This window comes from Onychostoma macrolepis, chromosome 11 (assembly GCF_012432095.1).
Source record: "Onychostoma macrolepis isolate SWU-2019 chromosome 11, ASM1243209v1, whole genome shotgun sequence".
Classification (NCBI taxonomy): Eukaryota; Metazoa; Chordata; class Actinopteri; order Cypriniformes; family Cyprinidae; genus Onychostoma; species Onychostoma macrolepis.
The window spans coordinates 3759105-3786243 of NC_081165.1; the positions used below are offsets into that span (position 1 = coordinate 3759105).

The 27139-nt window shown below is 37.0% G+C and overlaps 1 protein-coding gene across 2 annotated transcripts; it reads left to right on the forward strand.

The window, feature by feature from the left end:
* Positions 1-27139, forward strand: gdf11 (growth differentiation factor 11). Of its 2 annotated transcripts, none has more exons than XM_058791383.1 (3): positions 1-1027; positions 26030-26403; positions 26585-27139. In XM_058791383.1, exons 1-3 carry the CDS (start codon positions 610-612, stop codon positions 26963-26965), a joined length of 1173 nt encoding a protein of 390 aa, XP_058647366.1. In that variant the 5' UTR covers positions 1-609; the 3' UTR covers positions 26966-27139. The 2 variants fall into 2 exon arrangements, with proteins under 2 accessions (XP_058647366.1, XP_058647368.1); XM_058791385.1 differs by having other exon boundaries at positions 26588-27139.

Consider the following 27139-nt stretch of genomic DNA (forward strand, 5'->3'; position numbering starts at 1 on the left):
TCTAACCTGCAAATAGCGTTCTTTGCACAAGGTAACACTGATTAAATTAGAGCTACAATAGCCTATAAACTATACAATCTGCAATGAAAAGTTAACTTCACTTATAAAGTTTGTGTCTAGTAGGCCTAGCTAAACTTACATTGCGAGGTGCGGAGTGTCAGAATATAAACAATACAATCTCTCTCTCTCGCTCTCTCGCTCACGCTCCCTCTCTCTCTCTCTAGATTTAGTGACAAACCTGTGAGCCTTTTGTTGAAATGTTAGCCAATAGAGACGGATTACGCCACTAGGCAGCAGTGATATATAAAGGGGGCTTTATAGACGCATTTGTACAGTTGAAAAAGACATGCTAAAGTATTTTCCGACAGTGAAGCAGGTAGCTGATAAAAGGACTTGAAAACACAATTGAAATGCAAAAAGGAACGTTCTTTAAAAGAATCCGATTATACCCGTCGCTTTGTCCGTTTAAAATGGAATATATATTCTGCTAAAACGTCTTCATTTCTTTTTAGATAGCTAATTCGTTGCTCGAATAAATATTCTCAAGATAAGAACCACAGTATCTTGCAAAGTCAAGAGGAAAACCGTTGATACTGACCATTTAACATCATGACAAGGTATAACTTTTTGTTGTGCTTAACGGTTCTTATTTCTTTGGGACTGTCCGGGAGCGATGAGCCGGACCTCTTTCAGGCTCCACTCAGTGAGATGTCCTCGGATGCTGGAGTCTCTCTCTTTGATCTGGAGGATGTGGACTCTCCAGAGTGTTCAGCGTGCGTTTGGAGAGAACAGAGTAAAGTCTTACGGCTGGAAACAATCAAATCACAAATCCTCAGCAAACTGCGCTTAAAACAAGCGCCCAACATCAGCAGAGAGGTGGTTAATCAGCTTCTTCCAAAAGCACCTCCGCTGCAGCAGCTTCTGGACCATCACGACTTCCAGGGGGACGCATCCTCCCTAGAGGATTTCATGGACGCCGATGAGTATCACGCCACTACCGAGTCCGTCATCACCATGGCCTCAGAGCGTGAGTTACAGAACTTTTAGATTTTTTTATTTTTATTTTTTACTTGTTTAATAAATTATGCAGCTTAAGCTTATGATCTAAACACTTTAAGTGTTATCTGCGCTCTTTAAAGGCAATTCCACATCTACTAAAAGTTTAGTGGCAAATGGCCATTTATTACATTTTGTATGGGACAAATGCGTAAGGTTGATCATAAATGTCAACATTGTAATGCTTTATAGAGAGAGAGAGAGAGAGACAGACAGACAGACAGACAGACAGACAGACAGATATATAGATAGATAGATAGATAGATAGATAGATAGCCTATACACACACACGCACACACATAATTTGAAATCTGCCTTCACTTGGTTGCGCTCGTGCCAGTTTACATGTAGGCTAATAAATCAATAAGGAGAATGTAAAAAGGCATGATAGACAGATGCGCTCAATGTCGCTTCCGAGTACATTATAATATATATATACATATATATTATATATACATATATATATATATATATATATATATATATATATAATATAATATATATAATCTGCATATAATATATACAGATTAGTATTTCAGATGATTAATAGATATTAGTATTAAAAATGATGTGCTTTAAAGCAGTTGCCAAAGAACCGTCTTGCACAAGCAGGCTATGTTGCCTTTAGTCTCTGCTAGAAAAAGTGTCCCAAAACACTGCTATTGTTTTCCTTACAGCAGCAGCAGCAGCGCCTTACGACTGCGCTTGCCTTTAAATGTGAAGTTTATAGGCATAGCCCGTTTTTTCACTTTAGTGCGGACACAAAGCCCGTGGAGGAGTTTGGGTCGAGGGGAGTGTGTGACCTTTTCGCTGAGAATAGCCGGGGTTCAACAACATTTACACACATAATGTATTCCGCACAAGGCAGATGAAAAGCCGAGCAAATAATCCGTTTTTTTTCTGACCAGGGTGAACAAAGATAGGTTTGTGTTCCCCTAACTAACCTCTGCGTTGATTGTCACACAGCCCACGTTCCCGCTGGCATAATGAACGCGCTTTACATTCAAGAGACGAATCACATAAATGATCATTTAACGGCTGCAAAGCTCATGGATGGCTTTTATAAATAGCTTTTTTGTTGTCATAGTTTGTTGTTGTAGCTGTGCAGTATGAGAACACCATGAAAAATGACTTATAGCTAAGTCATTTTGACCATCACATGGTTCACGGAGTGCATTTACTCATGTATTAAACAGCAACCGTATTTATTTATTTGTTTGTTTGAAAATTTAACTTTCAAAATATTTCAAGGTAGTAGAAAAGTTTCATGTAATTAGTCACATTTATGTTCTTTTTGTGTTGCATCCCTTTTCAAATTCTAATTTGAGTTTATTCAGTGGGCTCTCATTTTATTATATTCTTTTACTTCCTTTCTATTATTTTATTCTTATTTTGTGTTATATATAATATCCATTTTAAAGTTTAAATTGAATATCATAAAAATTAAACCATTACTATATTCTTTCAAGATTTTTTACAATGTTGTCTCTTTGCAGAGACAGTTTTCTTTTAGTTTATCTTTACTTTTACTTTATTATTCTTATTATTTTCAGTAATCCTTGTTTCTTCAGCTTCCCTCTCCCATCACTGCATCCATGATCATCTCCCATTCTCATTCTTTATAACACAAGCAGTCAGTTCTCCACTGGCTAACAAAAGCAAATGCTTGTGACATTAAATGCAATCCCACAAAAACAAAACTGTCTCTTTCTCACCAAAAAAAAGGTATTTCTCTCCTTATACCCCTTTATGTAGGCTACAGTATGCCCATTAAAAATAAAGTAAAATACATTACTCGACACATTGCTGCTCTTGTACATTCAAAGGAAAGTGTCTTGATAGATTTTCCCACTATTACAAGCTTATATTTTGGGTGCAGATATAAAGGTGGATATATGATATATTAGACGTTGCACTGGTATGTTTTGTTCTGCCTATGTTCTGAATTTGGCTGTGCATGTGTACAGGCCAGAGTAGAAAATTGACCATTAGAACTGTTGCCAGTCTATATATTTAGACCAGACCTTGTCAGTGAGTTTTCATAACAGCCAGTGGTTTTAGTTTTTTGTCAGTAATTTGTCTGCTTATACCCTCACCTCCCCCCCACACAATCACCCACCTCCCTGACTTAATTTTTTAATTGTTTTGTTAGATTGTTTTGTTTAACTTATTGCAATATGAATACATTTCCAAACAGTGGTCATTATGCTCTGCAACATTATACTTTTACTTTTTAATTTATTGCTTTATTGCTTTTTGTCTGTTTAGACAGCCATGAACTATCATCTATCAACCACCAAACTGTGCCAAATGCTAGGAGAAGACAGTAGAAATACAAAATGTAGGGCTCTCATTGTTATGAGAGATTGAATTATCTGAGATATATAATTTGCCATAACTTCTCTTTTTGTTCTCCAAAAATTTTACTCTGCAGTACACTCCCATAGAAACACACATTCATCAAGTCAGAGAGGAAAAGGCCTCCTATTGACAAGAAGGGTCAGAGAGTTCACAGCAACGTGATATATTGGATGAGGAGCCAATTAACCTCTTCAGGTCTTTTTCTTTGGCCGCAAAAGAGAACTAGTAGATTAAACACTACTACCCCCACCTAAAATGTCAAAAAGGACGGGTAGGAGATTAAACAACACTACAAGCACTGCCTCCCCCACCTAAAATGTCTTTCTCTCACACACACAAAAGTCACATACACACATATACACACATTCACAAACACCAACCCACTAACCACTCCCAACTAGGAAAAAAACCAAAGGTCTTTTATTGTGTTGACCCTATAAAAGGGTAATTTCCTGAAGGTGCAGGAACCATAAACATTAGAAGAGAGAATGCTAAAAAGACGAGACGGTTGTCCGACCATCCTCTGATCAATGGGAAGTGTGTGTGGGAAGTTTTTTTAGTATTAATTCACCATGTGAACACCTGTGTCTTAGACTACTCGCAGTCTTTCCTGTTCATCTGAGAGAGTGAAAGAGGAATAAAATAAAGGAAGAAAGCAAACTCATGTTTTTCTTTCCTGTTTTGTAAACACAAAATAATAAGTGAGGTAATTAAAGAACAGAAGTGTTGTAGAAATAACGCTTCATGTAGTCCATTTTTTTGCTAATAAACTTTCAATGGAACTGAAGTCCATTATACCCTGGGTACAATTTCACTGCTCTCTCAAGAATGCCTCTCTTTCTTTCTCTCGTTCTCTTTCCTCTTCCCACGGTTCAATGCTTCTCCTCCCCTTCTGGAGCAATTCCAGACCCAGATAAGCAGGTACTGAAATCATCACATACGACAAATAAAACTGCATCTCAAACATGTAAATATAAATTATATATATATATATATATATATATATATATATATATATATATATATATACACATACACACACATATATATACTGACAACTCAAAACTTGTAGTATTATGTATTATAACCTGAAAATATAATAATGTTTTGTAAGGATCTCTCTGGAGTTATATATGTACTGTTCTTGCATCAAGTAATGCCTGAGCTTACAGTAAAGTGAGTATAATCTCATTTCAATCTCATACTGTATATATCCTTTTCCCTTAGTCAAACTACATTCAAAGGCAATATATAAAGGTTGCAAACAGAACATGTTGCACATGAACATGGTCAATTATTTCATGATGATGAAACTGAGGCATAATTATGCTTTTGCTATATATTTCATTATAAATTTCTGTTGCCTTGGAATTGTTGAGGAGAATGATATTTTAGGTATTGTCTGGGGATTTAGCCAGCAATCATAGTCCATAAAAGAGTACCCATCAATTCTAAGACTTTGTGGGAATGTGCCTAAATATGCAGTTAAATGTTACATTAAAAATTGAATCTGAATTAGCAATCTGCTTTGGAATTTTCCCACACTGTCTGTCACTGTATCAAGATCATAGTTTATAAATCAAAACCTCTCTTTGATAGAGTAAGTGACTATTCCAGGTAGACCAGTGATTGACAAGAAACCGCTGAAAATTCTGAACAGAGTGAAACTGCAAACATGGATGAGTTATGTCATTAAGACAAATTAATACAAAATAGTAAGGTAATGAAGTGCAAAATCCCAGCTGCCTTATCCTTATCAGCCATTATGAACCCCTTGTAACTCTTAAACAAAGACCTATTTAAAAACCTTATGATTAAAATGAACTGGAAAAATACTTCCAGAACTAAGGCCACTGAAAAAGAGGATGGGCACTGTTGCACTCTATTGTGGTGCTAGAGCTTTACAGTTTGAACGATATGGCGTTAGAATGTAACAGCCAGTTGTTTAGCAACAAACAACCAATCATAAACTGAACAACACTTGCATCATTAAATAATGAACTTTCTACTGTCACAGAAACTTGTATTTCATTTCAGCATTTTAGTGAAAAATCAAAATGTCACCCTGTGATGATAATGCAGAATTGAATAAGTGAAAAGGCAAGGCATTACAGTGTATAAAGATCCCATGTGCTCCGTTCATCTAGTCAGTGAGATATATATATATATATATTATATATGTGTATATATATATATATATATATATATATATATATGTGTGTGTGTGTGTGTGTGTGTGTGTGTGGTATGTAAGAACACTATAAACAGATTTACAAATATACAATCTCGAAACATGAATACCCAGGATTCATTTGGAAGCCAAGCTAAAGACATATTGTTCAATTTAATATGTCCTGTTTACGAAGAATCACATGATAATCCGCTATAAGTATAGAATCACATACCACATGAAAACAGCTATTATTACAACAACAACCAAAAAAGGGGGGGCGGGGGGGGCTAGGTAATTCAACAATGCTGAGCATATCTGTTGAGTAATATCAACAAAATATGCACCATCACATATGGGATATACAGAGAGAAAATGAGGAGCACAGAGGTCAGAAGATGCCCCCTTTTTCATTGTCAGTCATCTCATTTTCAGTGCCAAAAAGAAAAATAATGTCAGCAAACATGAATATAAATTAATTCATTTCATGAATTATTTATTTGGACAGATTGCCATTTAAAATTAGGCCACAACAGTGATCTGTGAGCCAAGGGGGAACTGAAAAAAAAAAAAGGCTCAGATGTTATTTTTTTTTAAATGGAAACTAAAATGGAGGCACACATGCAGCTTTAGACTTATCAGTTAATTGCCTTAGTATTTAGAGTTTCCACATATGTGTGTGTGTGTGTATATATATATATATATATATATATACACACATATTGATATATGATAGCGTCTATTAAATTATGTTGTAATTGAACATATAATATAGTTTGCTCAAAATGTATGTATTTGTCAAAATGTGTGTATATATATATATATATATATATACACACACACATTTTGACAAATACATACATTTTGAGCAAACTATATTATATGTTCAATTACAACATAATTTAATAGACGCTATCATATTAAAAGGGGGTTTAATGGCAAGTTAAATTCATACTTTTAATATTTCAGAATCTTTCTGTGGTGATATATTTGCAACATAATAATAGTCATAGTGAAAAGCACTGTACAAAATAAAAATTGACTACACTTGGTTAAGCTCTACCCAAAAGTTAAAAGACAGTATGGTAGGTAACAGTAAATAAAAAAAAAAAAAAAAAAAAATAAAGTATTATTGCATAACATATAAGTAGGTTTAGGGAAACTATCAATGTTCTTTATTGTGACAAATCTGCAGAATTTGCATAGATTTTGCGGCCAATGGATCAGCCATCTGTCAAGAAATTGTTTATACTTCTCTAGTACATCTGACATAAGCCAGTTTTCTCCAGGTTTATTATTGATAATAATAATAATAATAATATAGCTTCTAGTTTTGTGCAATAGTAAGATTGTGCCTTAATCACTGTTTCTTGATTCTGGTGGCTCCAATGTATCCCTTAATGCATAAATGAGTATAATCATAAGCAATCTCATATCTACACTTTTGTGTATATATTGTTATTGCACTTGGTTAATGTATACAATAGAGATTTTTAGAACATTTTTTGTACACTAGCTAAATACCCCCATTATTATGGGGAGCGTGCAGGACATGCTTTTGTTGAGCATGGGGGGCTGCGCTGCCTAAACTGTGATAGGAGTCTTGTGCCTGGCCTTGTCCCCCAGGAGCATTCTGAATGAGGGTGTCACTTGCGATCTGTACCCCCCATTTTCTCAACACACACCAGTCCTCTGTCCCATGTCCTCCCCCACTTCAGCTCTTCGATCTCCTGGGATAGGGGGCCAAACAAAGAAGGAGCGAGGCAGCATAGGCTGGGATGGTGGGGGGGTGCTCTGTGGCCCCTGTCTTATTAGAAGGGTCGTGAACGTGTCAGAATGATTAATTTGCAGAGGTGCACAGGGATACCCTTGAGCCACATTTATCCAAAGTCTGAGATCTCTAGCACACACATCCCTTGATGTGTGTTTGACATTTGCTATTAGGAAAATTAAGAAAAGAAAATAGGAATATGATGCATGCAAAAACAAATCCAAAAAAATGCATAAAATGTTGATCAACCTAGACTACAGCAGGCATTACCACAGACTGTTTGTTTATAAAAACAACAACAGGTGATACATTACTGAAATAGCATCTAAATTTTGACATTCAGTCATGTAGTATTTGTAGTTTTCTTTACAATTCCACTATTTCACATCACATATAAATAGTAATTCAATGATAATAATAAGTAATTCAATGATAATCTATTTGTTCAGTTGGAATAGTTTGAAATTGAACAAAAACATATCAGACATTGCCTGCAGAAGAAAACCCTGATATTACATGTAAATAAAAGTCCAAAATCTCTGAATTTTTAACCCCTCCCCCATCCATCATTCAGTATTAGTCCCTAGAGAACTAAATGTCATTATCTGTAATGTGTTCTCTTTTTCAATATTAATTTCCATCCTGAACACCAGTCTTTACCATCAAACCATCTATATCGATATACAGTTTATGAAATATGATTAAAGGTTTAGTAGATTGGAAGGCAATGTAGATATCTGTAATGGAACAGTGATCTTTAAGGCTTAACTCTAACCCCTGGCCACTGGGGTGTGTGTGAATAATCTAAAGAGACAGGCAGAAGGGTATGTTTGCTATGGTCTCTGTCACTCTGTTGTCAGTTTCTGAACTTGTTGCTAAGAGCTTATAGCAAGGTCTGTGAAAAGTATGGTTTTGCAAAAAGCTGCCAGAATCATCAAATAAACATGTCATTGTTTTGTGGCCTTTGGGCAAATATTTATTTTGCAATGTATAAAGCTGGGATGTTAAATAGGCTATTTAATATAATTTTAGAGGTGCTTGTTTTTGCCATGTCTTCAAACATCTCATCCGAAGAATGCAAACACAGTTTAGCATGTGCATTATGATGTCAATGCTATCAAGGGAAATAAATATAAATATTTGCCATGTAAGTTTTGCAGTATAATACTGTAATATTGACTGTCAGCAGTTTAGGGGGCCTAATGGTTAGAAAGTTGGACTTGTAACCTGAAGGTCGCGGTACAGAGGGGAGTGAATTAACAGTGCTCTATACCACCTTCGTTACCCACAACAGAGGTGCTCTTGAGCAAGGCACTGAACCCCCCAATCGCTTTCCAGGTGCCACAGCAAAATAGTTGCCCAATGCTCTAAATGTGTGGGTTCATTACTCACTGCTGTGTGTGTGCACTTGGATGGGATAAATGCAGAGCACAAATTCCGATTATGTTTTACCATACTTGGCCTATACGTCCTGTCATCTTTGAAATGGGTACTAGTTCAAATTCAAAATACTGGAAAGTGTTGTTTCTCTTTAGAGCGTTGCTTTTTAGATGGATGCGGAGGCTTTTTAGATCAGGTATAATCTGTGATCTCTGACTCAGTTTGCTGGCTTTCCATGGCTTCAATATGCTGTGTTTTCCAACATTTAGCAACTTGGGATATCGAAATACTACTGGGTAAATTGGCAGTGGGAGAAATTACGCAGCCCAAGACAAAAACAGACATTCTGTCATGGAATGCACATTTCAAATTCGAATAACTGGCTGTAGCACTATTTTTCGGAAAAACAAGTAAGTGAACTTAATATGCTTTCTGAATATCTGCAAACCAGTTATAGTATTTTTATGCTATAGTACAAACAAAAACTTACATAAAGCACCTGTAAATAATTAAATAACAGATGAAAGACAAAACCAAATCCAGCAGGTAAGGTTTCAGGTAAAGTTGATGTTAAAGTTAAAGAAGCTGTGGTGACACTTTAGATTAGGATTTGTGCTGAATCACACACACCAAATCATCATATTAGAATTATGGATTAATCTTCAGGATTATGTAACGGTGTTAATCTAATCATCCTAAAGGTTATCCAACATAATCAAGTGTTTTAATCCAAGTCTTCTGAAGAGATACACTTGCTTTATATCATGTATAAAATCATTTTATTTTAATTTTAATATCATTTATATTCATTTTAATTTTAATATTTTATATTTAATGTCATTTTAATGTTAGTCAAATATACTTCAACTTTTGACTCAACTGTCCACAGAACATTTCCCCAGAAGTTTTGTTGAACATTTAGATGATTTGGGCATGAGACATACTTTTTTTCCCAACAGGTTGTCCTTTCATGGACAACATTCTTGTATTAGACATTAACAAAGACTTTCACAGTTTGCAGATTTTTCTGGGGATCTTTTGCTATGTTTTCTCACCCCTTTCAAGATTGTCCTTTGTGCTTTTAGAGTGATATTTGCAGGATGTCTGCTCCTAGGGAGAGTAGCAACAGTTCAGAATATTTTCACATTTGTAGACAGGGTGATATAAAATGGATAGTTCTGCTCCTTGATTAAGATTGGCTGAGCTGCATTTGAAGCCATGGTTAAATACTCTATAATCACACACCCTTGACCTTGTTACTACATCAGTAGGTCTATGTGTTGCTTGGCAACCATTCTGCTAAACATTGCTAGAGAGACATTGTTTGGTAGAAGGATTATTATTTGTCATCAGTTTGTTGCTGTATGTTTATGTTCAGGTTAGGGGATGTCCAAACCTGTTCCTGGAGGGCCACTGTCTTGCAGAGTTTAGCTGCAACCCTAATTAAACACACCTGAACCAGCTAATCAAGTCCAACTGACTGTCAAGCAAATGTGTTGGGTCTGGTTGGAGTTAAACTGTGCAGGACACTGGCCCTGCAGGAGCAGGATTGGACACCCCTGTAACTGTTTTATAAAAGCAAAAATTCCTCTAAAGCCATGGTTCACAGTGATTTTAAAACGGCAAAATGCCGCTTATTTTTGATTTGTCCAGGCTGGATTTGTCACAGGTTATTGATTTGTCATGGATTCATGAACATCCATGTCTTTAGAAATGCTTTTGTAGCCTTTTCAAATTTTGTGCATTTGTCTAAAGGGATGTTAAGGTCCTGTGAAAATGTTTAGGATCGATGCATGGTTCACACTAACCAGTCTTTCTTGAAAAGATAAAATTAGTCAGTAACCAGGATTTGTGTGCTTTTATTTAAAAGACAGATTACCTTTGTGACCCACAGTTCCATGCTCATTTACACTTGGTTAAATTGCATCCGGAATGCATCTCCTCCTAAAAATCACCTCCTAAATTGTTAGTATTTTGCAGCATGATAGATTTCGAGGTCTGTCTTGAATGCTTTTCAGACAACTTTTACACGTGGTCTTTTTGAATAGCTGGTCAGTGAAAATACGTGTCCAGACATTATGAAATATAACTTTAACATTGCTGTGGTATTTGTCTTTTTCCCAATGGTTTGCACATTGTAACTGACTTTTTTTTCTTTTTTCTTACTGAAAGCTTAAAGTTAATGTACTGTTTTTAACCATAAAAATAATTCATCTTGTGCAAGTTCAAGTTGTGTCAAGTTTGGCAATACAGTTACTGTTGTAATGTTTATTTAATCAATTAGTGATTAGATTTGATACATATGCTTACATGCATGCATAGTTTTAAAAACTCTGAATTAACTGAACAATTGCTTCTGAAAATGATTCACAGTTTGCCGGTTTCAAAATACACTGTACACTGATGACACCTGCTGGTCAAAACTGTGTAAATGCAATGAGAACACAGCCTAAATATGTACTAGAACTGTCTGGAAAGTATCTTGTCAGGTAATATGTAAAACTGAGACATTTATAGAAGAAGATACAAGAAACACTGTACATAGGAGAATGACATCTTAGTCCCCTTCAAAGTTGGCACATTGGGACCTCACACACTGTTCAAAAAACTCTGCCAAATCCTTTGTTACAATCATCTGTAATCAATCATCTATTATTCATCTGCAGCCTTTTCATGTTTCCTGAATCTTATTGACAGTCTGAAATCTTTTAAAAATGATTTTCAAATGTGAACTTCTTCAAAAAATATCTCTATTTTTCATATTACGTGGCTGAATGCATACTCCCCCAGATTACACCTTTTACAAACCAAATGTTTTCATGAAAGTGTAATTATCACTATTAAAACTGAACTTAATAAATTGTAACATTGACCCAAGATCAGTTACGACCATAAATGATGCTCTAGTTAATGGATTTACCAGATCAACACCACCTAGCAGTTGAACCATACATTTTGAAATGTTTCAAAACATCATACCTTTTCTTTTTAGAGCGATTATATGCACACTTATGTTTTCCCGTATCATTTAACTCTCCTAACTCCAACCACTAAGCCAAAAACCTCCTGTAAACCTCCTTCCTCAGCAGACAGTATTTGTGTCCCTCAACCAAAATTTGATAAATACTGCAGCTCAGTAGCTAACACTTTAAATTTTACATGGCCCCAAATTTAAATGTACAGCCCCAAATTTAGCACAATAAACTCAAGTAAGCCCTGACATGGTGAAAGCGTGATGTGAGGTCTTTCCTTTTGGGTCCACTTCAAGTTGAAACCAAACTGATAAAAGCATAATTGAGGGTAAAATGGAGACAGCTAAAATGTTGGTGGATGCTTCAGCCACAAACGAAGAATTCATCCTGAGCATGCTGACTTCAGAACTGGAAAGGCAATGCAAATATCTCAAAGAGGTCTTCGCTTGCAACTTCCCTTGTTATAAGTTGGTTATGAGCTGGTTTAAGCTGGTCATGTGCTGGACCTAAGCAAGTAGCTCCTTCCAAGGACCAGCTTAAACCAGCTCATAACCAACTAAGGACCAGCTTAAAGCCAGGCTCATAGAAATACGTGCCTCTAGACACATTTCTGCAACACCGTTTTTACGTACCTTACTGCACGTTTCACTGCAGTTTCAAAGTGAAATATCCAGTGAGTGGCACTAAAACGCGTTCAATACATGACCCTGGAACGTTTTTATTACATTGACATAGACATGTATTGCTGTGTTTTTATTATGCTACTTCAGGTACGTATTGCGGCGGTTCAGAATTTAAATATCCGAGGGAGGGTATTTTAATATCCGAGGCATGGGAAGTTAATGCTCTATCGCAGGGGTGTCAAACTCAGTTCCTGGAGGGCCCTGCAGAGTTTAGTTCCAACTCTGCTCCAACACACAAACCATGTAGTTTTCAAATTAGCCTGAAGGACGTGATTAGCTGGATCAGGTGTGTTTAATTAGGGTTGGAGCTAAACTCTGCAGGGCTGTGGCCCTCCAGGAACTGAGTTTGACACCCCTTCTCTATTGTGCTATCTCCTACTCCAAACCCAACCCTAAACCTACCCAATAGTGTTAAAAAATGCAAAACTGATATAAAAATGCATTTGTTGATGCAACTGTGCCATTTGAACTTCTTTATATGCAGGTTTGTTTTGTCAAACCGTAGTGTCATGGGATTCATACAAGTGCAACTCTATACTGTGTGAGCTAGCTACCGAAGAAACCAACTGATTATGAAAACCCATAAATCTGAAGCTGGAAATGTAGCATTCAAAAGTATCAGTTTTCAAATCTCTCAGCATGTTAAAATTGTTTTGAAGTCATAACATAATATTCTTCAAGTAATTGTGTGAAAATTAGGCTTTGTTAATCGACACTGGACCTGTAAATCATACTTGGTGCAAAAAACCCATACATATACATGTGTATATATATACACACACACACACACACACGTATATATATATATATATATATACACACACAGTACATACATACAGGGTACAACAGGGCTAAAGGCACACCTTAAGAAAAAATGTGCTATTCACTGCGCCTAAAATGTATAATTGCAGAAAAAATAAGCTAAAATTATGTTGTTGTTTTTTTTTTTTTTAAATAATGTCTAAGACTGTCACCTGTGGGACGCTTGGCACTCTTTTTTTCATTGTCTGTTTTCTCTATCAAATATTTGAGTAATCATCATAAAGTATATATCATTTGAAAGCTTAAAACCTCAGAATTCATCCTGTGAAAACCATTTTGAAATCGGACATTGCGTTACCATGGAAATTGTACTTTAAAATCTTTTAGCGGTCTCCTCCCCCTTAGTGGGCGGTGTCAAGTGCGATATTACACAATGTATTACGGTCTTTTAGAATCAAAACGTTTTATAATCTTAACAAAATACATATTGTCGGAAAGGTCTGACTCTCAGGATTCCGTATTTGGTTGTCTTTTTGTGTGTAAATAAAATCTCACAGGAACCTCAATTTTTCTCATATCAACTTCAAATTTGGAACATAACTTATTGAGACATAAGGCTTTAATTTTATGCCAATTTTAGACTAAAACCTGTTATGTAAAATATTTATTTTATATAAAATATAAAATAAATAATATTTTGTATTTTCTTTACAGTAATTTTAAACTTCTATAACTTTTTGTTACTTTTATATTTTAAAATAATTCCACTTTTGCAGTAATCTGCTGATTGTCCTCTTTAAAAAGAGTCCAACCTCATGTCTGTATTCATGAATTATAAGAGTTTAAGTTTGGATAGTGCACTTTCATGTATATGTTCAAAAATGGGTGGTGACAGTTAAGGGGTTAATACTTGTTCAAAATAATCACTTTAGCAAAGTTTGTACTATTTTCTGCTTATTTTGAAAAATAAAAGAATAAACTTTTGTTCAATAAATATACTGTCATTAAAATGTTATTATAAAAATATATTTTAAAATACAGAAACAAAATAATTTTAATAAGTAAAGATTGTAAAAGCATTGAAGGAGATCCAATAATAATTTATATATATATATATATATATATATATATATATTATATATATAATAATATATATTTACAGTACTAATAACAAATTATAAATATACAAATTAATAATAACAAATTATATTTTATTATATGATATGATTAATATCAACCACTGATAACCAACCATGATTAACCACTGGTGGTGGTTGAGGAGAGACTCCCCACATGATTGTAAAGCGCTTTGGGTGTATAGCAATACACAATAAAAGCGCTATATAAATGCATCATTCATTCATTCATTCATTCATGCATTCATGATGGTTTCATTTTAAACATGGTGATTATCTCGAATATGGACACCCAACATAATATATGATATTTACCATCTGAATCTAACCATGTCATGTCAACAAATGGAAAAGTCAGCCATCTATTAATTATCATGTTAATTACTGTGCCTTTTAGCCCCAACAGCAGGGGGGCATTTTACCCCAAATACCATACTTTTACATATTCTTTTGTTATTTAAAAACTTTTGCTTTAATTATCTTAAACAAAACTGAAAATTGTTAAGACCTTTGTCTCAAAATATATGCATTAATTTTAGCGATTCTAATTTGAAAGTGAAAGTGAAGTGACATATGGCCAAGTATGGTGACCCATACTCAGAATTTGTGCTCTGCATTTAACCTATCCAAAGTACACACACACACACGCACACGCACACGCACACGCACACACCTGGAGCAATGGGCAGCCATTTATGCTGCGGCGCCCAGGGAGCAGTTGGAGGGTTCAGTGCCTTGCTCAAGGGCACCTCAGGCGTGGTATTGAAGGTGGAGAGAGCGCTGTACATTCACTCCCCCCACCTACAATTCCTGCCAGACCTGAGACTCGAACTCGCAACCTTTGGATTATGAGTCCGACTCTCTAACCCAGGGGTAGGCAACATTGGTCCTGGAGTGCTGCTGTCCTGTAGAGTTTAACTCCAACCCTAATCAAACACACCTGAACAAGCCAATCAAGGTCTTCAGAATTACTAGGGCTAAAGGCAGGTGAGGTTTTGAGTAAACTCTGCAGGATATCGGCACTCCAGGACCAACGTTGCCTACCCCTGCTCTAACCATTAGGCCACGACTTCCCCTATTTGCTACTTAAATCTACAACATTTAAAAAAAAACAAAAAAAACAAAACATAAAATATTAGATCAAGTAAGCTCAGAATCAACTTTGCACTGCTGCGCGCGATCGCGTCAAGGATCAGACAAATATACACGTGCATCTTGAAAAGCGAATGCTTTGGAAAGTGCTACACCACGTTTTTTGTGCCATCTAGTGGTTTAGATGATAATAATATCAAAGGCGCCTTTTACCCCAAGGCGCCTTTAGCCCTGTTGTACCCTATATATATATATATATATATATATATATATATATATATATATATATATATATAAAGAAGCAAGTAGATTGAATAGAAAATGAATAAGGAATGCTAGTGTTAGAGGGTCTTCTTTTTTCAAATAAAAATCAAACAAGTCAAAAGAGTAGAAAAAAATAATGAAAGCTAGTGTTTAGAGGCTTTTTATTTAAAAGAAAATAAGCAGTTGGAGAATAAAGATGGAAAAGATGTTTTTAGCCATTTCTTGAGGATGGCTAAGGACTCAGCTGCTCGGATTGAGTTAGGCAGGTCATTCTACCAGGAGGGAACAATTAATGTAGTGGAAGTCCTTGCCATGAGAGCATTGCAATAGTCCAGCCTGGACAGAACAAGAGCTTGAACAAGGAGTTATGTAGCATGTTCCGAAAGAAAGGGCCTGATCTTCCTATTGTTGTATAAAGCAAATCTGCAGGACCAGGCAGTTTTAGCATGCGGTCTGAGAAACTCATCTGATCATCAATCACAATCACAACTCCAAGGTCTCTGGCTGTTTTTGACGAAGTTATGGTTGATGTGCCTAACTGGATGGTGAAATAGTGATGAAGTGATGGGTTTGATGGAACCACAAGCAATTCTGTCTTGGCAAAGTTGAGTTGAAGGTGATGGTTCTTCATCCAGCAAGAAATGTCTGTTAGACCTGCTGAGATGTGAGCAGCTATCGTCGGATCATCAGGATGGAATGAGAGGTAGACTTGAGTGTCATCAGCATAGCAGTGATATGAAAAGGCATGTTTCTGAATGACAGAAACTAGTGATGCCATGTAGACAGAGAAGAGAAGTGGTCCAAGAACTGAGCCCTGAGACACCCCAGTAGCTGGATGTTGCGACGTGGACACCTCAGCCCTCCAAGATACCTCAAAGGAACTATCTGAGAGGTAAGACTCAAACCACTGGAGTGTGATTCCTGAGATGCCCTTTTCCAATAGGGCACCAGTGTGAAAGGATGTATTAATGATGTGAGTGAGAGCTGGAAAAACTGCAGGAGAAATGGCTTGAAGGAGATGAGATGGAATAGGATCAAGCGGACAAGTGGTAGGGTGATTGGAAAGGATGAGTTTAGAGACTTCTGCTTCAGAGAGTGGAGAGAAGGATGTGAACGAGTGTATTCTTGCTGGTAAGATCTACTTGACAGTTTGTGGTGTGGAGAATTGTGCACTGATGGTTGTAATTTTATTAATGAAGAGTGTGGCAAAGTCATCAGCTGTTAGAGTTGATGAAGGAGGGGGAGGATGAGAAGGACAAAGGATGGATGAAAATGTTTTAAAGAGCATGTTGTGATAGTATGTCCTTTTATCAGTGGAGACATTAGCAGAGAAGGAAGAGAGGAGTGACCGATACACATTAAGGTCAGTAGGACTTTTTGATTTGTGCCATACCCTTTCAGCAGCCCTGAGCTTAAAACGATGCTCGCGGAGAACATCGGATAGCCATGGGGCAGAAGGGGTCATATGGGCTGGCCTGGAAGACAGGGGGCAGACAGTGTCTAAACAAGATGTAAAAGTGGAGCAGAAAGTATTAGTAGCACTGTTTGCATCAAGAGACGATAACTGTTTAGGGGGAGGAAGCGAAGATGAAACCATAGCAGATGAGCATATGTTACGTCAAAAGATGATGTGGAGGGGTATGTGTTGTGTTAGGAACCATGTTGAGGTTAAGAGTGAGGAGGAAGTGAACCGAGGTGTGCAGTGGAGTATCCAGCACATGATCAGTGGAGCAGTGTCGTTTGTAAATAAAGTCCAGTTGGTTGCCTGATTTGTGAGTAGCCGTAGTTAACACTCCTTGAAGATCAAAAGATGCAAGCAGAGTGTGGAAGTCTGCAGCCTGAGGTTTATCTAGGTAGATGCTGAAGTCTCCAAGCATAACAAGAGGAGTACCAACCTCAGGAATGTTTGAGTGCAATACATCTAATTCTTCAAGAGAAGTTACCTAGCAGTCCTGAGGGTCGATAAATCACTACAAAATGATAGTAACTGGATGTGATTCAAAGCTCTTGATACTCAGAGATGGTAAAAGATTAAATTTCCAATCATTAGAGATAAGCAGACCAGTACCTCCACCTCTTCCAGTCAGACGGGTGGTCCAGGAAAATGAGAAATTATTGGAGAGTGCTGCAGGTGTAGCATTGTCCTCTGGTTTGATCCAGGTCTCTGTCTGGGCCATGAGGTTTAGCCTTGAATGACTAATAATAGATGTAATGAAATCTGCAGACTGGCAAATTCCAGAGACCAATAGAAAAATAAAGTAGTGTATTCCCAGACATAGGTAAAGTGTGCAGGTTGTTAGGATTGCGCTGCCTATGGTGTGTGATGCGTGGTTTGCGAGTGGTAGTAATTGCAGAGATTTGGAAAAACAGAGTAAAAATCAGACAAAAAAAAATCTGAAACGGAAGTGAAACAAAGGTGTAGGAAAGAGGACGAGTAAAAAGCCATACTTATGTCTCTTGTCGGTGTCCTTGCTCTGTGGAGTCACACGGTAGAGTCCTTTTAGCAGTGGAGACATTAGCAGAGAAGGAAGAGAGGAGTGACCGATACACATTAAGGTCAGTAGGATTTTTTGATTTGTGCCATACCCAATTTGTCCACATCATCTTTACACTCTTCGGTCTTCACACGAAGAGGGCTTTACACAAGGGCTGCCACGACCACTGTGGTATACTAACCTTATTTATACCCCTCCAAAAAACTGTAATTGAATTCAGCTGGACACGCTTTACTGTTTATCACAACAAAGGCCCAAGTAAGCGCATGACACTAACAAGGTACGCGATATAGTACGAGACCAAACTTTTTATTCGTCCTCTTTCCTTCAGCATGTCTCAACACAGTGAACAAAACAACAGGGCAATCCAGCTTACTAAAGAAATGTTTTACAGATCTTATGGAATTGTGGTTAGCAACAGCTGGAGAAAACTTTGCAGCTCTTATCAGTAGAGGCAGACACAGCTGAGCTTAAAGCAACCAATGCAATGCTGCACTGTTAGACGAGGTAGACCACTGGTCAAGACAACCTTGTGCAGGGCAATCCTTTGGATCATAAATGTCCTAGAGGACAGCAAAAATGGAATGGACATGATCAAGTTTACTTTGGGCTTGCTGACAGATTTAATGGGTGAACAGATTTTTGAGAAAACAACCAGAACCGGAAAAATCACATTGTTAACTGGTTCTTAAACCCAGAAATGGTCTGCTTTCAAGACCCATTCATATTTGCTTCAAACGTTTCCAGAAGAAGGAACAAACTCTTTGCTGGGCCAGGCAACAAGAGCTGCAGATTTTACCCCAGCCTAAGCACAGCACTCTCTAAGAAGTGTGCTGCTTTCAAAATGATGTGGCATTTTGAAGCATCAAAATGCTGACCTACTAGAAAGGAATTTGCCGCAGATTTCTCTACCTGACCTGTGTGCATCTTACACATGAAGGGGAAACCTTCACCTTTAAAACAAAATCTGAAGCCAAAGCTTTTTATGAATGATGGACAAATATCAAGCGTATAACATTAGTTTTGGCAGGTCACGTGAGTCAAGCTTGCATCAGCTGACTCTCAGCTGATCACATCTACCTATAGGAATACGACACCTATCACGGCATCTCTACACAAGCGCTATTCTGTATTATTCAGCAGCTTTTGCTTGCTCGGGAGCAATTACCCTTCTCCATCCCCAACTCCTCCTTTCGCCACAGTCAGGACTTGGCTTCTGATATTCCTGTTGAATCAGACTCCCTAATCTTGAGTTATGTGTTACACTAAATGTAATTAAGTACATTAATGATCTGCTTGGTTCTGGTCTGTTAACCCTTGGGGGGTTATTATTATTGCTCTCCCTGCTCATTCACTGACAGAAATGATAGTTGCTGCTATAGGGAATCATTTCACTTGTACAGACTGTTTCTAAACATCCGGTCTAGACTGGTCTAAAGATATGTACATGTTAGATGCTGTGCCTGTTTGTATGCTTTGACAATTCACACCTCTGCACCTCTACTTTATGTTTTATGTTTTACCTACCCTTTTTATGTGTGTCTGATTACAGTTGATATTTACATACAACAGTGGTATTCAAGTGGTAATATTTAGGATGGTGGGAGTTCAGTAGTTGTGTGGTTAATGAAGAGTTGCTGGGAGTGTAATGGTGCTAGAGGAATTCTGCAACTTGCCTCAGTTGCCTCAGCAAACAGAATGTTTTTATGTTTTTGGTTTGGTTTACTTCCTTATGCTTTTTTTCTTCATTCATGTTTTGTTTAGTTTTTTTGTTTGTTTTTTTTTTAAACCAAAGATATCAAGAAATTTAGTTGGGTACCTGTTATGTCATATGTTAGTTATGTCATATGTGCAATGGTTATTTTTTCACAGCAAACTATGTCAAATGTTTTATGTGGAGGAATCGGCTACAAATAAAACACAAGAATTCAGTTTTCTGTTTCCAGTTTTACCACTGATCCAGTCACGGTCATTATATGTTTCTGGAAAGCTGTTTCGGTCTTTTTAGTGAATGTTAAAGTCCGCATTAACTGAAAGTTGCTGCCGACTTTATTTCAGTGTAGTGACGTATTTCCGACTGAAACGGAATATTGAATAGAGGGCAGGGTTTTATTTTAGCTCTCCTCCTCGGTTGGAAGGCCGTGGTTAAGCATATTCTGCCCAAGCCGTCAAACTGACATCATCAGAGAAGGAATGTCATTACAGAGCGGAAGTAAATGTTCAGATTTTGATTAAAGATTACCGTGACAAACTTTTTTTTAAATTTAGTTTATTAACTTGCACGGATTAATTGTTTACCTCAAGACTAGCAATGTATGCTAACAAAATAAATAAAGTCAATTTTGATTTCATGAGGACTTTAATGGAATGATGGAAACTTTGTAAACATAGATCTTAACTGTGTAATAGAACCAACTTGAAACTGCACCAATCCTAAAAAAAAGGCACCATCTAAAATGGCTACCGAAATGTCAGCCTTCATGTGCTAGACTGGGTATGCAGACCCCTGGCATTTTTTTACCCGCAATGTTTTTTGTTTGTTTTTGTATTTGTTTTTATTCAGCTATCGTGGAGTCTGATCATGGACCTTTCTTTCCCACAGGCTACATGTAGTGATAGACCTGACACTGCAGTCAGATAAATCATTTTGCCAATTTGAGTCATCTTTTATTGACAGTTTTCACGGATCAAGTCTCCCCTTTCATCTGAACGATGCTTAGGGAGGACATATTACAATATCCAAAATTGTCCAACTATATTCTACCTCTCCTACTCCCAAGCTTTATAAAGAAGTGATTGCTCATCAGTCCCGATACAACAATTTCAACATCTTATGCAGAACGGCATTAGATGTTCTTCATTCACAAGGCTTTTTCTATTTGCACAGGGGAAAAGCCGACTAACTACTAGCTCGTCAACTTAAATCCAGATCTTCAGACCAACATATCTCACAAATTGAAGATGATTCTGGGGAATTATATACTGTAGATTCCCTAACTAACAATAATGTTTTTGAATTTCCATTCCTCTCTTTATTAAAAGTCCTTGCTGAGTTTTTTGTTTTTTTGTTATTTATGTATTTTTATTTGCCTTACTATATTATTAAAATGAAAGCAGAACTTCAACCACTTTCAACCAAAAAAAAAAAAATCTAAGTACGCTGGTTGCCAGCCACCATTAAAAACCAAGAAGAAGAAGATGAAGAAGAAGAAAAATTCTAAGGCTATCTTACCATTTCATGTCGGCAAGACCCCAGGGCCTGACAGATTCCCAACTAAATTTTAAATGATGTTTTCTGCTAAATTTTCCCCTTCTACTCTGTACACAGTTTGAACACTGTCTATCTTAAGGCACTTTGCCAAAGTGTCTTACTGAAGCTTTGATGACACTTTTACTGAAATCAAATGAAGATCCAAGAAAATGTAGTTCAGGTTACCTTAAGTTTTTTTGCTGAGGGTAGTTTTTTTTGCTAAGGGTTTGGCCCCAAATTCATAGAGTAGATCCAACCTTTGTATACTTCTCCAGTTGCCTCAGTGGTTATTAATAAATTGTGATCAAAGGATTTCTCACTGTCAAGGGGTATACAATTTCTACAAATATAAATGTCTATAATAGTGTAGAAATAGGTAAGATCAGGAGTGATTGGAAGAAAAAGATCGGATTAGAATTTTTAAATGGTATTTGGAGCAGTGCACTACAAAGTACATACTGTGCACAAATTAACCTAATACAGTTTATGGTTTTATACCTTTTGCATCTAGCATGAATACCTTCTTTTAATCATACTTTTGATAAGACGTGTAACAAAGCCACTAGAAGGCAAGCCTGCAACCATCAGCTGAAGATCCAAATAATTAGTAGTTTCTTCAGAAGGATTTGGTAATACTTGAGTCATTACTAGTGGGTTACCTTGATCTTCATTTTAGAATTAATCATTCATTATGCATAATTCACATTAATTATGAACCTGTATACAGTAGTTCTTAGGAGTTCTCCAGGATATATGAAAAAAATAGTAGTTATTGATTAGCTAATAGTGAACTACCAGATTCAACTGTGTGCTATTACTTACTAAATCGTTAATCGGAATTTTTTGTAAGGTAATAGTAGTTACTTTAATGTTAATAGTGCATTAGTCATTTGTTCCTGTGTAGTTATTTGTTAATGATGGAACAGTTTTCTAAAGTGTTACCCTGAAGTCAGTTGTAGTTTCTCTTTTCTTCAATGAGGCTGCTTGTTAACAGCAGGTGTTCATCATTAATGCACAATCATCATTTAATTAGTCACTTAATTATTATTAACTTTAACTCTTTGAGGACTTGGGATTTGAGTTGAGACTTGAATGCAAAGACTCGAGACTTGAAAGTAATGACTTAGCCTCTGTATATATAATTTTAAAGCTTCATTAAGCAGTTTTCATCATAGAAAAAGCTAGGAATTAATATAACCATTTAAGTTCTAATTGTTTAGTCAGCAGTATGGTTTAAGGCAGGGGTGTCAAACTCAGTTCCTGGAGGGCCGCAGCCCTGCAGAGTTTAGTTCCAACACACGAACCAAGTAGTTTTCAAATAAGCCTGAAGGATGTGATTAGCTGGATCAGGTGTGTTTAATTGGGGTTGGAGCTAAACTCTGCAGGGCTGTGGCCCTCCAGTAATTGAGTTTGACACCCCTGGTTTAAGGCAGTTCTGGAGGAAACAGATATCATTGTTACAAAGCTGACCTTGACCTTAAAATAGTAACCCCCCTCTTGCAACATCAGGAATGTAAAAGGCTGCCAGTGTTGACCCTTGGCCCCTTTTCTTAACTGGACCCACATCTCTAAATAACCCTTTGACCCTGCTGAGTCTATTCAGGTTGCCTAAGTAACCTTCAGTTTACCTATGAGTGACAGTTTCCATGTTCTTTATGCAAAGTGGGGGAGGTACATTCCACTCTATGCATGGACAATCATGAATCAAATCATGGGTCCTTAAACATTCCCTGCTTGGAGCACAATAAGCAGTGTATAGGTGTTTTTCCTTTTAGGTTATTTCTACAGAAAATATATGGATCAAACTATGTTTCATTGGTTGTCATGTAATGCATGATAAAGGACAGATTTCAGTTTTGTCTTTTATTACTATCTAGGCATATTTGTCTGAAAAGTCTTTTCAAAATGTATTCTCCACAATGACCATGAAAAATGTGGCAATTCCAACACAATATTTAATCGTTCCGTCAAAATGCTAGCACATTTGCTATCTAACACCAACATAATAGCCAATCGTAGCATAATGACATAATGACTTTTCCCAATTATGTTTTTCGACATCTATGTGTTATTGGCAGGTTAAACCCTGCCTCATCATAAATTATTTTATTTGGGGTCTAAATTAGTCTCCAACTATAACTTTTTGAAAGAAATCAAGCACAGTATGTGTAAATGCCTTTTAGCATATCCTACTGTCCATTTATATATCTGTCAGTTTACACATGGAGTAGCATAGTGCAAAACTCACTATAGAACAAGACATAATGGATAGACACCATACCTGGACATATTGATGCCTGAGTTCCTTGACCCGTTTACTGTTCCTTTCAAAAGGAATTGTGTACCACCTCATCGTTAGAGGGCACTCCACTCCAGACTCTTTCCACTTTAGCCAGGACTCCATTTCCCATAATCCTTTGCACGGACTCATCAATTGCATCACCTGTCTCTCATCAGTTCACAGCTGTCTGACATTAGAAGGACTTTAAAAGTAGCACAAACACTCTGGCTGTATCCAAAATCTCCCTCTATACCCTCATTCACTGTTCCCTACATTAGTCCACTTGAAGGACTGAATGAAAATGAGTAAATGAATTTGGACACTGAGCACACCGGAAGGACTGCCACTTTTGCTTAGTTTGTGTTTTCTGTTTAATAATCATTTGAAACTGGCAAACTGGCAGCTCTGGTGGTGAGATTAAAGGATTCGTCTTGAACTCTGTCATGAAAATTATGTATAAACTCTAGTTAAACTATCTAATAATCAATTTACAATTAATTTATACCTGTGTTGTATTACGCTTGTACACCGTGGACGAACGCATTGTAAAATGAATGGATGGATGATTCAGCACCATCTTCTGGCGAGACTCGGGAATTCATTCGGTGTACGACTCTCACAGTGCATTATGGGTATTCTCTAGCCGTTGAGTGTACATCGGTTGTACACTCGTTTTTGTGGTGCATTGTGGGATTGAATGAGTGCACTCGAGAACGTCCTCTATTTTTAGTTTTGGACACCACTAAAAATGGCTGTCCCCTCAAATAGTGCCCTATTTAAGGGTATAGGGGGCGATTTCAGATACAGCCTCAGTCTTTGCTGGTGATTGAATGTTTAGTTCTTCCACATTTCCATGTTTCCTTGCCTTCGTGTTTTGATCCTTGGACTGTTATTTTGTTTTTGATTGATTGCTGCCTGCCCTGACCATTGCCTGTCTTGCGGATTACTCTTTTGCCTGTTACTTGGATTATACTGTTTGCTGGTGTTCGACCCTGCCTGTTTTAGCCACGTTTCATAATAAAGCCTTGCATTTGGATCCTCTACTGCGTTGTCATGGCTCCCCATTTGTTACAGATATAATGAGGATTCACGAGTTCTAAAACTCAGCACTGAACAAAAACTTTTGTTGTTTTTGTTATTTGTTTGTTTGTTTGTCAGTCATTTTGAGGCTTTTATTGATATTGAAAATTATCATGAAATTATGTACACCCATCAGAGTTGTCCGCTGTTAGACGTTGGTGAAAGCTAAACTCTGTACATATTGTGTTCTCATCAAGCCAGACAACATTCTGAATTACAGCCATTAGCAGTTTGACAAATTGAAATTTAAAAAATTAAAAAGAAAAAATAATCCACAAAAATATGGTATTATTATGTTTTCTGCATTGATTCTTTTCTAGGTGTTTTACCTGTATTTAGAATTTTGCACTTCATTGTGTTGTGTTTTAGGGTTAGCGGAAATGTTGGATAATGTCTTTTTTTTAATTTTTTTTTTTTAATTCCAGTATTCCGTGGTTTATTACGGGGTATATAACAGGGTTTTAGGCTTTTCACACCAAACTTTGTCAACCTGATGCCAGGACACTGACAATTCTAAACTGTGAACGGAACTGCCATGTTGAGGGATCAATAATATAATAAAAGAGGAAACTTGTAAGTGCATTGTTGGGTTTATATTAAATTGAGATTGTAGTTATTCACATCATAGCACCACCAGCTGTCAGCAGGAAGTGTGCACATTCAAATTACATAATTCTACTCTATTTTTTTTGTAAAAATTGTATTTCTTTTTAATTGTAAGTCTGGTAACTAACTGGTAAGCAGTCTCCATCTGAGACTTTGATCTCACTCTGTCTCTCTCTTTATCTGACTGTTTCACACTCTTGAAGTTTTGTGGCTGAATTATTTATTTTATTTAAAAAATATATATATATATATATATATATATATATATATATATATATATATATATTAGTCACAGTAGTTATGCATGTAATTAAAAGGCTGTGTATTTTCGTATTTTTGTATTTCTCATTTGTTTGATATGGAGGTCATTTTAGAGAATAGAAGTATGACCATTAAGAATAGAAGTATTATTTTTTAGGACCATTTATTCTTTTCCAGTCACATTTTTTGTATGTGCATATTGCAAGTATGACAATTGGCACCAAGTTTCATACCATTTTCGGACGCCAGCATGAAGACTAGAAAGGGTTAAGGTTGTTTTCCTGAAGCTGCTTGCAGCTATTTTTCTATTTTAGATTTATATTGTTTTGTTTATATCATACTGTCATTCTATTTGACCATTTTAAATGCAATTTCAGTGAATAATAGCATTTTATTTTGCTTCCTTTAGCTGAACCTCTGGTGCAGGTGGATGGGAAACCCAGCTGTTGTTTCTTCAAGTTCAGTCCAAAACTGATGTTTACCAAGGTCTTGAAAGCCCAGCTGTGGGTTTATCTGCGGCCACTACAGCAAACTTCCACTGTTTACCTGCAGATCCTTCGCCTTAAACCTATCACTGAGCAGGGAAGCCGACACATCCGCATCCGGTCACTCAAAATCGAGCTCAGTTCACAAGCTGGTCATTGGCAGAGCATTGATTTCAAGCATGTGTTGCAGAACTGGTTCAAGCAGCCACACACAAACTGGGGCATTGATATAAATGCCTATGACGAGAGTGGCAATGACCTGGCTGTGACGTCTCTGCGGCCTGGAGAGGAAGGACTGGTAAGGACCCTTAGACCTGCTAGACCAAAAATACTGCTATAGTGGAAACAATAATCATCGTACTGAACCAAATGTAAATTTTTTTTTTTAGCTTTATGTCACTTGAGAAGCATTTGAGACTGCAATTTCTACAAGGTGCTTGACCCATCTCTGTATGTCTACTTCCTCCCGTAATCTCCAGCAGCCGTTCCTGGAGGTCAAGGTTCTTGAAACAACCAAGCGCTCACGGAGAAATCTGGGTCTTGACTGTGATGAGCACTCCACGGAATCCCGCTGTTGTCGCTACCCGCTCACAGTGGACTTTGAAGCTTTTGGCTGGGACTGGATCATTGCACCCAAACGTTACAAGGCAAACTACTGTTCAGGCCAGTGTGAGTACATGTTCATGCAGAAGTACCCACATACTCATCTGGTTCAGCATGCCAATCCTAGAGGCTCGGCAGGGCCATGCTGCACGCCCACGAAGATGTCGCCGATAAACATGCTGTACTTCAATGATAAACAGCAGATAATCCATGGCAAAATCCCAGGAATGGTGGTGGACCGTTGTGGCTGTTCATAGAATTATGTGTTTTGGTTGAGCTAAGGGAAAGTGATGGAGGGAGGGTGTTAGGGATGAAGTCTGGCACCTACAAGTCTCTGCAATTTCCTTTTATTTTCCTTACATTCCTTGGAAAGAATACTACATAATGTACAGAGAACAAAAAGACATTTGTTGTTTCTTTCATAACTCTAG